Source organism: Lissotriton vulgaris, chromosome 9 (genome assembly GCF_964263255.1).
Source record: "Lissotriton vulgaris chromosome 9, aLisVul1.2, whole genome shotgun sequence".
NCBI classification, from domain to species: Eukaryota; Metazoa; Chordata; class Amphibia; order Caudata; family Salamandridae; genus Lissotriton; species Lissotriton vulgaris.
In genome coordinates this window covers 1,190,446,132-1,190,462,387 of record NC_141697.1, presented here as the reverse complement: position 1 = coordinate 1,190,462,387, position 16,256 = coordinate 1,190,446,132, and the positions used below count along the sequence as shown (strand labels likewise).

Genomic DNA, 16,256 nt, shown 5'->3' with positions numbered 1-16,256 from the left:
CAGTGAAGAAAAGTACTGTCACACCCTGTCCTCGTAGACTCTACGATGGCTTAACCTCTTTCAAATACACCAGATATATTGTCTCAGTTCCCGATATGCTAAAAAATCTTTAAATCTATCAGGATCAAAACGGGTGCAGATCTCCACTTTAGCTGCTTTCCTACGATGTTTCCTGCGTTCTGAAAAGACGTCCGGTGTTTGAACTAACTGGAAACCTTTTGAAAACCTCTTGAACCTGGAAGCCTGGCGCTGGCGCCTAGAATCAAGCAGCCACACACCAGGGTGCGAAACAGAGTTACTCACCACTCACCGCTACCTGTCAGCTGTTCCGTAAATCAGAGGGATCGAGTGGCCGCGAGTCTTCTTGAGTATCTGGGAGCAACTGGGATCAACTGTGAGTAAGCACACACTGCACCCCACATCTGTGTATTTATTAACGTGCTAATATGCTGCTCACTGCGCTAGCAGCATTAACGGCGCGACTCAGACTCTGCCTCTCGATCGCGGCTGGGAACCCGCTCTCTGTCACTGCCTGCTATCGCCTGCTTCACTACTACTGGCCTCCGTTTTCCTTTTTTTTCTCACCTTCACCTCAGGCCTCTGCGCTTCAAAATCCGCCGTGGCCATCTACTGCCTTATTTCGCCGCTGCATTGCTTGCCTGTGAAGTCGTTGTTGCGTTGCCGTTTCAGAGTGCAGCCTGCGGCCTGCCTGGACCTTTGCTTGTGCAGCAGAGTAGGCAGTCACTAGCAGCAGAAGTAGTGTGCGTGCAGTCTGAGTTAGTGCCAGCCATCCGGTCCACCGTCCGTCCACCCTCCGTAAGTTAAACCGAAACTGGTTAGAGTTGTGTGTGTAAGAGCAGGCACAAGTTAACAGCACACCACTGTTCCAAAATCACGCAGCACCCATCGGCTGTGCGTCTGGTAACGCTGGGAAATGGTCTCAAAGCTGGGGCGGCCACATTCACAAGAAACAAGGCAATTAGTGTAAAACGTCCGATTTCGTGGCAAAACTCCTACCTAAAGAGAAGCGCTGACTCCTTGCAGAACTTTATCGTCTGATCCCCTGCATTTCCCCTCTTCCTGTCCCCGTGTGGGTGGGCAGCACAGCCTCGCCGTCAGCATCAGCATGCCAGCAGCTGCTCTCCAGCTGGCCGTGAGAATGATCAATTAATTTCACTACCAAAGAGGGTAAAGGCAAAGAAACAGGCGCCAATCAGTTCATTGCCTCACAGCAATAACCCCCAGCAAAAGTGGCATTTAAGTGAATTATGATATTTGTTTTGACGAAAAACACCAGTGTGCGGGCGGTGGAGGCAGCTGAGGGAACAGGGCCCTGCATTTCCAACTTGTTCTGCTGCCTGGAACCCCCTCTCCTGGTTTTCTTTGATGCACCCCAGCCTAAATATTTAATTTGACCCCAATTAATAATCAGCAATCTTCCACTCATTGTGCGAGCAAAAAACACGCCCGCCGTCTTTCCCCGGGCCGTCTCCTGCGTGCAGCTAGCTATATGTTATTGAATTAATTAAGCGCATTCTCACTAATCTAATGCCCATGATTGGGAACCAATTCTAGCCTACAACAAGAGAGCATTCTCTCTGCTGCCGAGGCAGCCACCTCAGAGATTTGACTCTTTAATAGTGTATGCAAATCCTGTTTGATTACTGCAATGCACAGGATTTGCTTCTCCCGCTATATGGTAAATAGTAATGAGGTAACCCAGGGCCAGAGCTGCTTCCTAGAAAAAGTACAATTAAATGTGCCTTTTATCTTACCAATTAATATTCTTGTCTAAATACATTAATCACAAAAATGCCTGCCCCTAAATGCGCTTTAAAGACTGGGAGAAGTTATAGGCCAAACTAACTTGTTGTACAGATACAATGAACATTTAACCCGTATTTACGCTTGTCACGTGGATGGGGTATAGTATAGGTAGTCTAAAAAAATGAAGGAACAGTTTTTTTAAAAGTTATATATAGCGCAAACTCGATCCAACCGAAGGTGTTGGACTCGGAGCGCTGTACACGAGCACCAATTGTATTATGCAAGGACACCTTTTTTGAGGCACAAGGATTGTAAAAGATTTGCCCAGAATCACAAGATGTTGAGCTGAAGTGCAGAGACTCGAACAGGGTTCCTCATTTCTTAAAGTCGGGGTCTCTGGCCTTCCCCCCCATCCTCTCCTTTACCTTCAGAGGTCAAGTCAGCTAGCAACGTACAAGCATTGGTATTTATTTCATTTTCCATGGACCAAACGTGAGAAACAAAAAGAGAGGTTTCTCTCCCCGTCCTCATGGTTGGTCAGCTGATGTTGAACACATCTGCTATATCAAGAACTAACAAAGCAACCAAGAGGTTTGAATTTTGTGAACTGCTTGCATACAGAGGCAAAAACAGTACTGGGGCACATCCACACAAAAATGGAATGTTATCCACTGTAACACAGATATGCATTATGCACCCTAGCAATCGGTCCCATGAGTATACATATATCCAGGGCTTTACGTGGGCCAGGTCACTGTTCTCAGCCCCTGACCCGACTAGTAGCTTCCTGACCTTTGCTCTGCATTCTAAACTATGCTCAGCGCTCCATCTGGTACTTGTGCTGCCCATTTATAACGCGCTCCTTTTCAATTGTCCAAACCCTCTGTCTGGTTCTCATTGGTAAAGCTCTGCCATGCACATGAACTGGCTTCTCTTCCGAGCTGCAGGCCAGCAGCAGCACCTGAAGGAAAGGATGAAAGGCGGAGTCGACCCACTTGGATTTGAACCGTCCGTCGCTATGAGGTCGAGCTCAGCCTCAGATTCCTAAAGTGTATAATCAATAATTAATACTCTGCGCCATGGCGGCTGGTACATCCAACAAAGTTAATTTTGTTTGCAAAGCGCACACTGTTACTAGTTAAATTGCTTCTAGGAGGTGCTTTCGAGAGCAGCACCAGTACGTGTGAGAGAGGTTTGCACTCAGCGCTTGTGATTGTATGCTGCATTCATTGGTTGGTGCTGTCTTCCCTGCTGTGGTTACAGTTGTGGTCACTGCGTTGGTCTCTACCCTGATGGCACCTTTGATCACTACTGGAGTCCTGTTATATCTTTAGCTCTGTAGTACTTGCAGCCGTTGTTACTGTTGTTGCATCAGTTGTTGCTACAGTGGTGGTGGCAATTGTCGCATTGGTTGTGACTCAATCGGAGGCAACTGTTGACGCTATTGTACTCCACTGGTGTGGTTACTACTGTGGTCGCTGCTGTTGTCCCTGCAGTGCAGACAGCTGTTGTTGCTTGTATGGTCCTTGTCATGATGGAACCTGTGATTGCTTCATTGGTAACTGCTATGACAGCACATGTGTTACTGCTGTAAGGACAGCATTTGTTGCCGCTCTGGTCCCTTCTGTGGTGATAGATGTGGCTACTACTGTAGTCCCTGCTGTGATTGCTCACTCAAGTCACTGGGAGTACCAGGGGCAGAATGTGTGTCAGGAAAACTGCATAGTTCAGTCGCATAAAGGGACTGTTTTTCATTGCCCTTACGAATGAAAAACGCAATTCAAAATGTACAAGTGCTCAAAAAAGACCAGAAATCCCCTGTTTATATTTTCCCAGGTATTCTCATGTTTGCTGTTAAATGAGATCTTGCCAACGCAAAATCTGTCTCTAGCAGACCTGATAAGATATAGCCAGGGGCCACGAAGGTAGAATGCAGTTTTCATTTTAAAGGGCCAGTAAAGCATTTTATCCCGCTCAGTACACTGTTCCTTTCTCTAGCTGTCAGTACCAAACAGAGTCGAGCTTTATCCCCATTCAGGGAAACATTCTGTTTACAAAGAATGGAAAAGCTGGTAGCCGAAGTGGAATATTTCCGTGTAGCGTATGTAAACACAATTCCCTTTTTCAAGTGCTACTGAATAGGTTTTCATATTATGGCAGGCCGTCATTAGCTCAACTCTAGCTTTTCATGATGTGTGGGTAGTGAGACAGACCGACCCTCTGTTATAATCCATGTCAATGTTGTTTGTAAGGCGCACACAACATAATTGAACTGCTTCTAGGTGCTTTTCTGAACAGAAACAGTATTAAGTGTGAGGGTGGTTTGCATAGAGGGGGTGTAAGACCTGGGGTCACCAGCTCTTAAGGGGGTAGCATGGCTCGAGCAGGAAGGCAGCCAGGGGCTTGTGTGTAAAGCAGCTACTTAATGCACACATCCAATGAAACACACAGTGGAGCAATAATGGAGACCACACCAGTAGTTGTATTTGAAAGAATCAAGATCTTTTATATAGGCTTTCAAATAGAGCGTTGCATTATTAATTCATCAGCATTTCATCAAGACATTTCATGAATCACGTTCAGGTTACATTTTTCTATGAATGGGTGAACATTTCATTAGAATATTAACCAGCTCATCTAGCAGTGAAACACTAGCTAACCCCGCTTGTCGTATCAACTCTCTGACAGGCAACGGGGTAACTGTATTAACCTGGAGGATCCTACAAGAAGTGACTATAGTAATGCCTTTAAATATCACATCAAACCTCTCAAGGACGCCTTTCCTTAAAGGTAATACAACATTGGGGGAAGAGAACACCTGCACCCTGGCATTGGTTAGCAATGGGAGGGTGCCCAGAGTCCTAAAGCCAACAAAAAGTAGGTGTGAAAAATGAGGCAAGGGCAAAAAAATACAGGGAAAGACCACCCAAGGGCTGACAGGTCTAACAGGGGGCTTGTGGGATTTTAAGGCAGGCAAGCATTGCTGGCTGAGTTAGGTGGATCAACTCTAGCTTTTCATGGTGTGTGACGAAGGGACTTCACTGCCCACAGGGCCACTGCTGTAGGGTTACTTGGCGATCTGCTTTGGGTCCAACACTTAGGGTTGAGCCTCTGGACATCAACAGCAAAAAAAGGGGTCTGGTTGTCAAAGGACAGTAGTCGCTGACTGCCCGGGCGCCCCTAAAAAGACAGGCACTACCGAGGTCTATTTGGTGCTGCTGACACTGCTGAGGCTGGGCTCATGGTAAGGGGGGCCGAACTATAGAGGTGAAGAACTGAATAGAATTGACTCAGTTGGAGCCCATGACCCCTCATTGCCATGGGACACCCTAAAACACTCCCCGCATTGCTCTGCCATAATTTGTGGCCCCAGGTCATGTTTATCCTAGAGAGAGATCAGAGTTTTGTCTAATGGAGGTTTTGACTCATGGAAAGGTAGCAGAGAAGGTTAATATGCCTGCTGCAAGGAACATGTACCTGATCCAGATCAGAAAATGCTGTAAAGAGGTCAGTGAGTCACGGCATTTGTCTGTTATGAAGCTCTGTTGTTATACTGAATAAGCAGCTACCTAGTATGTTATATGACAGCTCTTTAATAATGTAATACCTGCACTTTCACAATTGCTTTATTAACCTTCCTGCTTTCTCAAATTTGCTCGAAAATGCACCATTTTTCCACTATTTTTTCAAAATTTTCTCGGGGGGAATTCCCCCCGAACCCTCCTTGGGGGGTCCAGGCTCGCTCGCTACGCTCGCTCGCTACGGTGTAGTATCATTATCACTTTCCGCCCCACCACTTTCAAATGTCACCAGCCGCCACTGACCACCACCATATCCACCACCACCATATCCACCACCACCACATCCACCACCACCACATCCACCACCACATCCACCATCTCCACCACATCCACAACCACATTCACCACCAACACATCCACCACCACATCCACCACCACCACCACCACCACCACCACCACCACCACCACATTCACCACGTCTATATGTGTGTGGCTCTGTGTGTGGCTCTGTGTGTGTGTGTGTGTGTGTGTGTGTGTGTGTGTGTGTGTGTGTGGCTGGCTCTCTGTGTGTGGCTCTCTGTGTGTGTGGGTGCAAATGCAATAGGTCTCGCATTTGAGAGAGATTAAGCTATTGGCATTGTAAATGACAATGCCATTTATTTATCTGTCATTTAAAATGCCAATAGCTCTACCTTTTGCAAAGGCGAGACTGTTGCATTGGGAGTATAGGGAAAAAGAAGCGTAGTCGGCTGAGAGGCATGTGTTTGAAGCCCCTTTCTTAAGTTGGGAAGCTATTATGTGCCCGTGGTATTCTATTCATACTGTGCAGATTGAGAATGTTTGTTTGTTCCCCTTTTTGTGGCTGCCTATGTTCCCAATAAGACTGTTACTCATTTGTGTATTAGATTTCGGCTTCTAGTACGAACACGAACGCTAATATAGAGCTAGTGACTGTTTTGACGCTCCGCCCCCCTGTTGACTCGTGCTAGCTTTTCTGCCCCCCAACCCCCCTGTTGCCTCATGCTCGCTTTTCTGCCCCCCAACCCTCCTGTTGCCTTATGCTCGCTTTTCTGCCCCCCAACCCCCTGTTCCCCGTTGTGCTTGCTTTTCTACCGGCCCACCCCCTGTTGTGTTCTCTTTTCTGCCCCCCGTTCCTCATTGTGTGTGTGGCTCTGTGTGTGTTTGTGTGGGGGTGTTGTGTGTGTGTGGGGGCGTTGTGTGTGTGGGGGCGTTGTGTGTGTGGGGGGCGTTGTGTGTGTGGGGGGGGTTGTGTGTGTGGGGGGCATTGTGTGTGTGTGGGGGCGTTGTGTGTGTGGGGGCGTTGTGTGTGTGTGGGGGCGTTGTGTGTGTGTGGGGGCGTTGTGTGTGTGTGGGGGCGTTGTGTGTGTGGGGGGGTGTTGTGTGTGTGTGGGGGCGTTGTGTGTGTGTAGGGGCGTTGTGTGTGTGTAGGGGCGTTGTGTGTGTGGGGGCGTTGTGTGTGTGTGGGGGCGTTGTGTGTGTGTGGGGGCGTTGTGTGTGTGTGGGGGCGTTGTGTGTGTGTGGGGGCGTTGTGTGTGTGTGTGTGGGGGCGTTGTGTGTGTGTAGGGGCGTTGTGTGTGTGTAGGGGCGTTGTGTGTGTGTAGGGGCGTTGTGTGTGTGGGGGCGTTGTGTGTGTGTGGGGGTGTTGTGTGTGTGTGTGTGTGGGGGCGTTGTGTGTGTGTGTGTGGGGGCGTTGTGTGTGTGTGTGTGGGGGCGTGTGTGTGTGTGTGTGGGGGGGCGTTGTGTGTGTGTGTGTGTGGAGGCGTTGTGTGTGTGTGTGTGTGGGGCGTTGTGTGTGTGTGTGGGGGCGTTGTGTGTGTGTGTGGGGGCGTTGTGTGTGTGTGTGGGGGCGTTGTGTGTGTGTGTGGGGGCGTTGTGTGTGTGTGTGGGGGCGTTGGTGTGTGTGGGGGCGTTTGTGTGTGTGTGGGGGCGTGTGTGTGGGGGCGTTGTGTGTGTGGGGGTGTTGTGTGTGTGTGTTTGCGGAGCGTTGTGTGTGTGTGGGGGGCGTTGTGTGTGTGTGTGGGGGGGCGTTGTTTGTGTGTGTGGGGGGGCGTTTTGTGTGTGTGGGGGGGCGTTGTGTGTGTGTGGGGGGGCGTTGTGTGTGTGTGTGGGGGGGCGTTGTGTGTGTGTGTGGGGGGGCGTTGTGTGTGTGTGTGGGCGTTGTGTGTGTGTGGGGGGGCGTTGTGTGTGTGTGTGTGTGGGCGTTGTGTGTGTGTGGGGGCGTTGTGTGTGTGTGTGGGGGGCGTTGTGTGTGTGTGTGGGGGGCGTTGTGTGTGTGTGGGGGGCGTTGTGTGTGTGTGTGGGGGGCGTTGTGTGTGTGTGTGGGGGGGGCGTTGTGTGTGTGTGTGTGGGGGGGCGTTGTGTGTGTGGGGGGGCGTTGTGTGTGTGTGTGGGGGCGTTGTGTGGGGGCGTTGTGTGTGTGTGGGGGCGTTGTGTGTGTGTGTGTGGGGGGGCGTGTGTGTGTGTGGGGGGGCGTGTGTGTGTGTGTGGGGGGCGTTGTGTGTGTGTGTGGGGGGCGTTGTGTGTGTGTGTGTGTGGGGGGCGTTGTGTGTGTGTGTGGGGGGCGTTGTGTGTGTGGGTGTGGGGCTTTGTGTGGGACTGTGTGTGTGTGTGTGTGTGTGTGTGTGGCTCTCTCTGTATGTGTGTGTGTGGGGCTTTCTGTGTGTGTGGCTCTGTGTCCGCGAATACTCTCTACTACTCTCTAATGCTCACCTATTGCCATTGTAAATGACAATACCATTTATTTATGTTTTTTTAAAAAAATGTAAAAAAATGTCATGAGCATTGCCAATAGCTCTACCTTTAATAATGCCGAGACCATTGCATTGTAAATGCTTGTTGTAATTCTGTGTGATGGAAAAAATATGGTAATAGGATGAAAACAAATCGGAATACTTTTGCTTGGTGATGTGCAAACTATAAATGTTTGCTGAAACCCAATTTTCACAGATTATTTATAGGCTAGATAGATTGATCAGTAAACCTGCATGTTAGTGGGAAAGTATTTACCCATTTCGATGGTATATTTACTGGCTGAAATATTACGCTACCACATCATGTGTTAGTAATATAAGTGAGTTTTTAAATATGAACTGATAAACACTCATGCCGCTGCGCTTATGGCAATGCAATTATTGAACGAAGAGTCAAGTCATTGATCACCTGTACCCTGTATGTGGGCTCATTTCTTATTATACATGGAGCAAACGTTTAGTCTATTTAATCAAACAATTTGTTTTTGGACAGCTGAAATTCTTAACTCACATATTTTTAACTTGCACTCAAATATGATAATGAAAAAAGGCAGCTTTGTAAAATAAAATATTTGCTTAGGATCACACAATTTGAGACCAGTTTATGGATCCAAGTGCATTACATTTAGTTAGAGTAAATTATTCAAGTTCCTAGATCTAGTAACTTTTTAATGATTTTTCAAGGCCTTATTATTGTTTTTTTTTTATGATGTGCTTCAAGGAATACTAGCTATGTCAGCATTGCTGAAGCAGTCTTTCCTGAAGGTGTTATATCCATCTATGCTATTGCAGGTGTAGTAGACATGAATCAATCAGGGTAGTAGTACGCATTAAGTTGGTAAAGCAGTTAAATTGATCCACTTTAAATTGGATTGTGTTGAATCATGTCTCACATCAAGCCAGCTAATGCTAGAAAGCTGGCATGTGTAGCCTTGCTGGAAAGAACTAGGAACCCTGAAGTGATCAAGAAGGCGGCAGTGGGTTTTCTGAAACCACCGGCTTGCCATAAGCATTTGACCAGTTATCATTGTACCAGGATCTTACCATCATGTGCCACAAATACAGAATCTACAACAGATTACACTATACTGAGTATCCAAGTGCCTATGGTTGCTAATATTTTGCTTCTCCGGATCAAATTAACTCAATTCAAAAATCGACGAAATTCAAATCCTCCAGATCAAAGCACAACTTCATAAAAATATGGAACTACAATGGACTACTGCCTACTTTGGTATCGTAGTCCCTCGTTTGGCTGACTTTCCGCTGCTCCAGATCAAATCGCCTCATCTGGACAATCCAATAATGAACAAAAGATTACAACCCTCTAAGTATCCGAGTGTTTTTTGCAGCTGAACAGCCTCTGCTCAGAACAAAATGGCAAACATTTTACTGTCCTAAATCTTTCTGTAGCTCCAGCTCCCATTCTTACTTTTCTTCTCCCACAACCTGTCTTTCATAGTTTCCGTCTACAACCCCTATCCATCTGTAACTGTCGGAAATGTGAATCTGTTGTGAAAACTGAAAAAAGAACCCTCAAAAGACCATGATTAACACCTAAAACCATAACAACAAAAAGTGATTCCAATTCAAAATCTTCAAAGTAACCCTCACATAATTCAGACTATCCTATCATTTATCACATTTCAGATGCAACATGCCAACTAAAGTGGTCATCAAAATAATCTCTGGATTGTGCAACGTAGGCATCTCTCAAACCAACACTTATTACATCTGGGAACTCAGCACTACTTGGCAGAATATGTTTATTGGCAAATCTGATCAACTCAAATTACTTTTCGTCCTAAATGCAGGTAGCATTAGCTTCTCATAGTCTCTCTCTCCAAACTGTACTGTTTTCCTCATGCAACCGCCTGACTATGCTTTTTCAACTAGTGAATAACAAATGAAGCAACATTTAAAACTATCAATATTGCAGACTAATCATCTGAACCGTGCCCTCCTACTATATTTGAAAAAAAAATTATATCTTAGAATCGTCAGCTGCCCTCTTGGCCAGAGCCATCATTATAAATATATATATGCAGAATGGCCATTGTCCGCAGGGTCTGGTGTATGCCCAGACTCTTCTCTTTTCATATGAAAATATATATATTATAAAAGAGAGTTCTAATTTTTTCTTGTTTTATGGTTGGGAGTAAGGCATCCTCATTTAGTAAGGCAGACCAAGACTGATTGGTTATGGAAAGGCTATCGGCCTATGATCCACGGGGAGCCTGTCCTCTAACAGCTGGGAAAAGATGGCTGTATCTTTGCATTTGTTTTCTTTGGCTACCATAATAATGTAATGTAATATGTTGCCATTTCTTTACTCTGCCATTCACTGTTTTCCCAGCATCTGTGTCATTACGAAACAACTTTGTTAGTGAGTAGGAACTCTTTATCTGTGCTACGTTAAACTGCCTCTGCTGTGATCAGAAATGAGTGTCCACCATTGGGCCTTCGGAATAGTGCAAAAGCAGATAATCTGAGATAAAAAAAACTGCCTTCCAAGATCCCCCCTCTTTGCTTACATGAGGTTTTAAGTGTTTTTCACTTTGTTTTATATGGACTGTTCATTGTTTCCATGTAGACACGTTTTCTGCATACACAACAGAGTATAATGTTGATAAAAAATGTGCTTTGTTTCAGAGGCCAGAGAGCTTGGTGTGGGGTACTTTGCCTTTGCACGTGACCAGGAGAACAGAAGGAAGCAAATGGAGACATTGGAGATGCTGCGAGACCAGGTATGTATAAAGTGGTGTGTGTATCTTCTGTGAGGTTCATTGTACAGTGTAACTATATTAAACTGACCCTCTTAATCTCTCTTCTTCCCCCAATACTCAAAGAAAAATCTGAAAGTGTTGTCCCCTACAAGTATTGATTCCAGTATATAACATATTACTTCATTAATTTTCCAAAATCCAAATCTTCCTTCTCCAAATAATCTTAAAAGCTGCAGCTGTGCTAGTACCACAGAAGAAACACAATGCTTGATCATTTCTTCCCCATCTACTCTTGACTGTTTCTAAGAGAACATGCAAATAATATTCTCGCCCTCTGCCAGATAGGCCACCCAAATCTCAAAAATTCCATTGCAACTGAAACTGCAAATGATGCTTCATGGTGTAGGGGGTCAGACCTTGGATTGTGCTCTCCTTTGTAGTTCTTTACAAGCAAACCATCTGGAACAAACTTTAAATGCACTTGTTCTAACAACTGAGCACTAATCTCAGCCCAAAATTACCCAGAAATAATTAAGATTATAGAATTGTGCTTCGCAAATTCTGTGCTTATTTGCAATCGGGGTGCAATTTAGAATGTAAATGCCACATTTGCTAACCATTCCTGTGTGTTAGAATGATTTTTCTCCATGCAAGGAGCACGTCTTGGTGATATTAGTGCTGCAACAGGATGGGGTTAATCGGGGCTGTTCACCCTTACAGCACTACAGGGTACTCCCACTAAATAGCTGGGTATTGCATGTCTTATTTGGAACTCTAGGCAAACATTTCACCTACCCAGTATGAGTGTCATTGTCTCATTTCTTTTGATGAATCATATAAAAAGCTATTTAGTTAGCAGTAACTCATGCTAGCTCAACATAAGATTCCATAATATACATTCAGAAGTTAAAGAAAATCATATTTCTACATTTATTATATATTGTATTGCTGTATGTAGCTTTGCACTTCTCAGACATTGCGTCATAGCGCTTTGAAGAAGAGAAAAAGAATGTTCTTGAGGAATATTGTTGCTAGATGGAACAGCCATCTTAGAACATGACTTCACGCAACAGCTAACTTTCTGAGACTTTCCAAAATCTTTAAAGATCTGCTGGTGTCATACTGCTAGGGAAAGCAGTTTCGAGATGGAGGAGCTTCGTAAATGTAGTATACTGTCTCATAAATGCTTCCCTTGGTCCTTAAGAAGAGAGCGTTTGTTTTGGTTGGCGAACATAGGCGTCTGGTTGGTCAGTTTGGCGTAGTCAAATAGGAAAGGTAGGAACATTGTTCAGGGTCTTATTCAAAGTCTTGACTTTGACAGGTTTTGTAAGTTGGGAGCAAATGCTATGACATTTAAAGATCTGTGCCTCAAGGTTTGATCATCATCTTCTTGGGATTGCCTCAGTAGTTCAGCATTCTATCCTGGTTGTTGTCAGTGCTAGGGCAGTCTTGAGGCAGAATTAGAACAAGCAGGATTCTGCATACTTTGCTTGGTGCCAGGTGTGTTTTTAGGGAACGTGTTGCCCTGTGGAATCCGTGTAAGGTTTGTTTCCAAAAATGACTCTTAGGTTGCAAACATTTTGAAAAGCTGACTGGGAGGAATTCATGGAGTGAAGTTAGTAGCAGGACCTCAGACATGCAATCAAAAATTAAGGAAATTGGCAGGCTCTTTGCATTTCCTTATGGTCAATCATAAACCGATAGACTTACTCCCAAGATATGTGGAGCATTTCGAAGTTTTCCAAAAGCATATCATTGCAGGCCAGTGCAGAATGTTGCCTCCAGATGCAAACTGAACTGTATTTATAGGAAACTTCGCCTGAAACCAATACCTTGTTAACACAGGTGAATTTGAGTAAAATATATTTTTTAAATCAGTAAATGTATATTTTTTTAATTCATCATCAAGGTTTGTGGTATCGAGTTTTATGAGAATATGGACGAAAGCTGGTGTACCATTATTTTACATTAGACATTCTTCCACTCCCTGGTTATTCAACTTAGAGGCATTCATTTGAAAACTACAGCTAACCTCGAGCTCAAGGCAAAGGTGATATATTTAATGTCTTGGAAGGTAACAATTGAAAAATGGTGCAAATACCCCCCAAAAAAATTCTCAAGCAAGGCGTCTCTCCCGCCAGAAGTAAAAGCCATAGGATCCTAACCAAAAGGCCATTGAGACTGGCAACATGACAGGTGTCCTGTCATAATGACTTTTGGAGACCCAAACTCCTAAGACTTAGATCTTGGCGGATGGGTTACTCCATCACAACGGTGATAGATATCCTGTCTGCCGACATATTTTGGCGGATGGGATATCCGTCACCTTTGTGATGGATAAACCTGTCTGCCGAGATCTAAATCAGGTCCCGAGTACTAAAAAGACCGGAAGCAAGAAGAACATTTAAGTGGGAGACAGCAGGTTTTGGTTCCACACAGCAAAAGGGCTCTATCTGTGGTCAAGGAGGAGCTTGCCATCATGGGTGCATTGTATCCCTTATCATACCCTGCCAAACCTAAAATTATGAATTCTGTTTTCACAAAAGGGCAATACGCAAGCCTGTGTGGAAAAAAGAAATAATGTGCATCAAAGGAGTCCTAAAGATGCACAGTCACTCTTTCTTTTTGCAATGCACACTTACTGTTTCTTTTTGCATAGTTTGGTGAAATGGGTTGGAGCTCTGTCGCTGCTGGATAATGGCTTTTGCCTAAATGTGTTGATGTTCATACTGTGCCTGATTGATATGATATGGCTACTTGATGCCCTATGGTTTTATCTCTAGGTTCATGTCTACCCAGCTTTTACACTTGGAAAAGTATAGGTGCGATGAAATTTAAGTAAGGAGGTATTGTGTACTGTTCAATGATTTCTATTGTTTAGTACTGTCTCTGCAGAATGATGACAACTGTAATAAGTGGTATGCACTAACGAGCATTAAAAAAAGTTCTTTGAAATTTTTGAGCTGAACATCGTTAATTAACTACCTTGTGAATATTTAAACCCATATCATGTACGAAGACTTGAAGCATGACGCAGGCGGAAGGTCTATTGTCAGTTTTATTTCATTCTATATGTCCATCAGCAATGTACACTGCAAACTTTTCAGAACTTTAAAATATTCCCCTAAGTTGCTCACAAGTTTTTGTTAATGAAATTTGATTTTGAAATAGACCGTCGAACAAAGAGTCAAGAGGGAAAACCTAAAAGAGAAACGAAAGCGAATGCTAGAAGCTCGGCTGTCAAAACTGCGCAAGAGGAAGATGAAGCTGAAAGGGGATGGGCCCGATGAAGAAGAGGAACAACTGGAAAATACTAAAGGTGAGTTTGGTTAAAATGACTTGTGGTGCTTTGGTTTCACTTTAAATAACATTTGAAAGCACATGCTTGGATCAGAGAAAAGGTTATCATGGTGCAGAGTAACAAAGAGGATACTAAAAAGCCGATTCTGTCATTGAACATCTTTCTTTTCAACAAATAGCTGTGTTAGGTTTCCAAAACTTTAATTTGTTTTCCTTATAGTGCCATTCTTTAGCCTTTTTGTGCAGTCAGAATAATGTGACTATTACCAAGAAGTCTCCAAGCGCTAATGTATTATTTCAGATATGTTCAGTCTGGTATGATGGTGCTGGAGGGCCCTATCCCTTCCTAAATGTTTGATCACATTATTTTACTTTAAAGCCAGTTTATTTTTTATTAGGATCTTTTTTTTAATTGTTGTACAAAACAAACAAGTTAACTTGTCTTGCAGAGGTTGCAGAAAAATCTCAAGGAACGAAAACATTACATTATAAAGCAGTTCACAAACATTACCTAAGCAGTGGAGCATTTTCATTTAATCCAGCCTCTAGTTTCTTTGATTGTATCAGTCATTGCAGATCCATGCATTTTGAAGCACATTTCTGAAATGTAGCATTAGTTCCAGTAGTATTATCTGGGTGAGAGATTGTGCATTGCAAATTGAACCCAGGGAATATTTGTCCTGGTCTGCCCTTTAGGCAGGTCCCAAGGTATTCATTGAGGACAAAGTACTGTTTAAGTAACATATTTTATGACCAACTGAGGTTTAAGGATTTTACGTTTACGTTTCCAATGGCATGTGTTTCACAATCATTTTTGTTTTGCACTCTAAGCAATATGACATGGTGAGCAAAAACATTCTGGCTTCTTAAGAATGAAGACAAATTTGTTCTGAATATTTGTGAGGTATGATTTACTTTTGTGACTCATTGAGGATTTGAATGTAGGACTTCTTTAAAGTAAATGTAGCTCCTTTCTATCCCTGATGCCAGTCTTTTAGCTGCTGAAAGGCTAGAATCATTCATGTTACTAGTAGTTCCAGTACTGAAACCCTCAATAGTCTGTCTTGGTGCAAAGTCCAGGTCAACCCTAAGTAGAAGAATTATCCTTACATCACTGGTGTATTGATATATTTAATATTTGAGAAGAGAAATAAACTTATTAGTCTCGCAAAGAAAAGCATTAAATAGTGCTGTTGAGTATATGTAATAAATAAGCAATTCTGTTGCAATACCTGTTTATTTGTAATCAAAGCCTTGAAGCCAGCAACTCTCCAATTAAGGAATGAAGTGTTGCAATTTTACTTATGATGCATACTTGAAAGATGCAAGAGATGTAAGGCAATCCATACCTCCAGAGTTATCCCAAGTTGGCATTTCAAAGCCGGAAAATACAACCAGTCACAGTCACTGCCTAATCTTATGGATTCAGTTTGCCTCTAGCCACCTCTTGTGATAACAGGAAGTGATAGCTTACTTAACCCATGCTAAAGTCAGCCTTGCACCTGTTGTTACGAGGAGTTTTACCCAAAGAATGTCCTGTGTGTCCAATGTTAGGAACATACAAGTGTCTAAACCTATGGTAGCCTGTCACCCTGCTTTGGGGCACTACTGTATTCCATTTTAAGTTCAGTGTTTTTAACTACCAAGTTTATCACCTTTCTGTCAAATCCCCTTCGCCAATATCCTTTTTATTTTCTTTGATAAAACCTAACCTTTGCATAAGGGAAAGATTCTGCATTGAGTGACAGCAAGTCCTTCACTAACTGACGGGATAGTCGTTCAGTCTCCCACTAGGCATGCAACACTAGATGTGATGTAATTCCTACAGACCAAAATTAGGGGCCTGATGAAAGAAACATTTTCAGACTTCCAAACCCTGTGATGCTCATAGATGCAGACTTTTCCAGTCTGAAACCCCCCACTTGGGCTTCTACAAAAGAGTTATGAGTCGCAAATGGATTTGCCATTCACAGAGTGCTCACTGCGACTACTAGTGACGCACAAGGAAAAGGGCGTATGAAAAGCCCCCTGCTCCTGTGACTTGGAAGAATATTTATCAGTGCATTGCAGCCACTAAAGCAATTGCAATCCATTGAGGAAATGTTATCACCTGATGGGTGGGGGTAATGCATTTGCAAAGCGCAAGCTATCTCTGTGAGAGAGATCGCCCA

At 44.0% G+C, this 16,256-nt stretch overlaps 1 protein-coding gene across 1 annotated transcript in view; it reads left to right on the top strand.

Moving 5' to 3' along the window:
* CCDC174 (coiled-coil domain containing 174) overlaps positions 1-16,256 on the top strand; it is an 82,899-nt gene that overhangs the window by 60,878 nt on the left and 5,765 nt on the right. The window contains exons 8-9 of the mRNA XM_086939255.1: positions 10,712-10,806; positions 13,957-14,104. Coding sequence (XP_086795381.1) covers positions 10,712-10,806; positions 13,957-14,104 — 243 coding nt within the window. The remainder of the gene's footprint in view (positions 1-10,711; positions 10,807-13,956; positions 14,105-16,256) is intronic.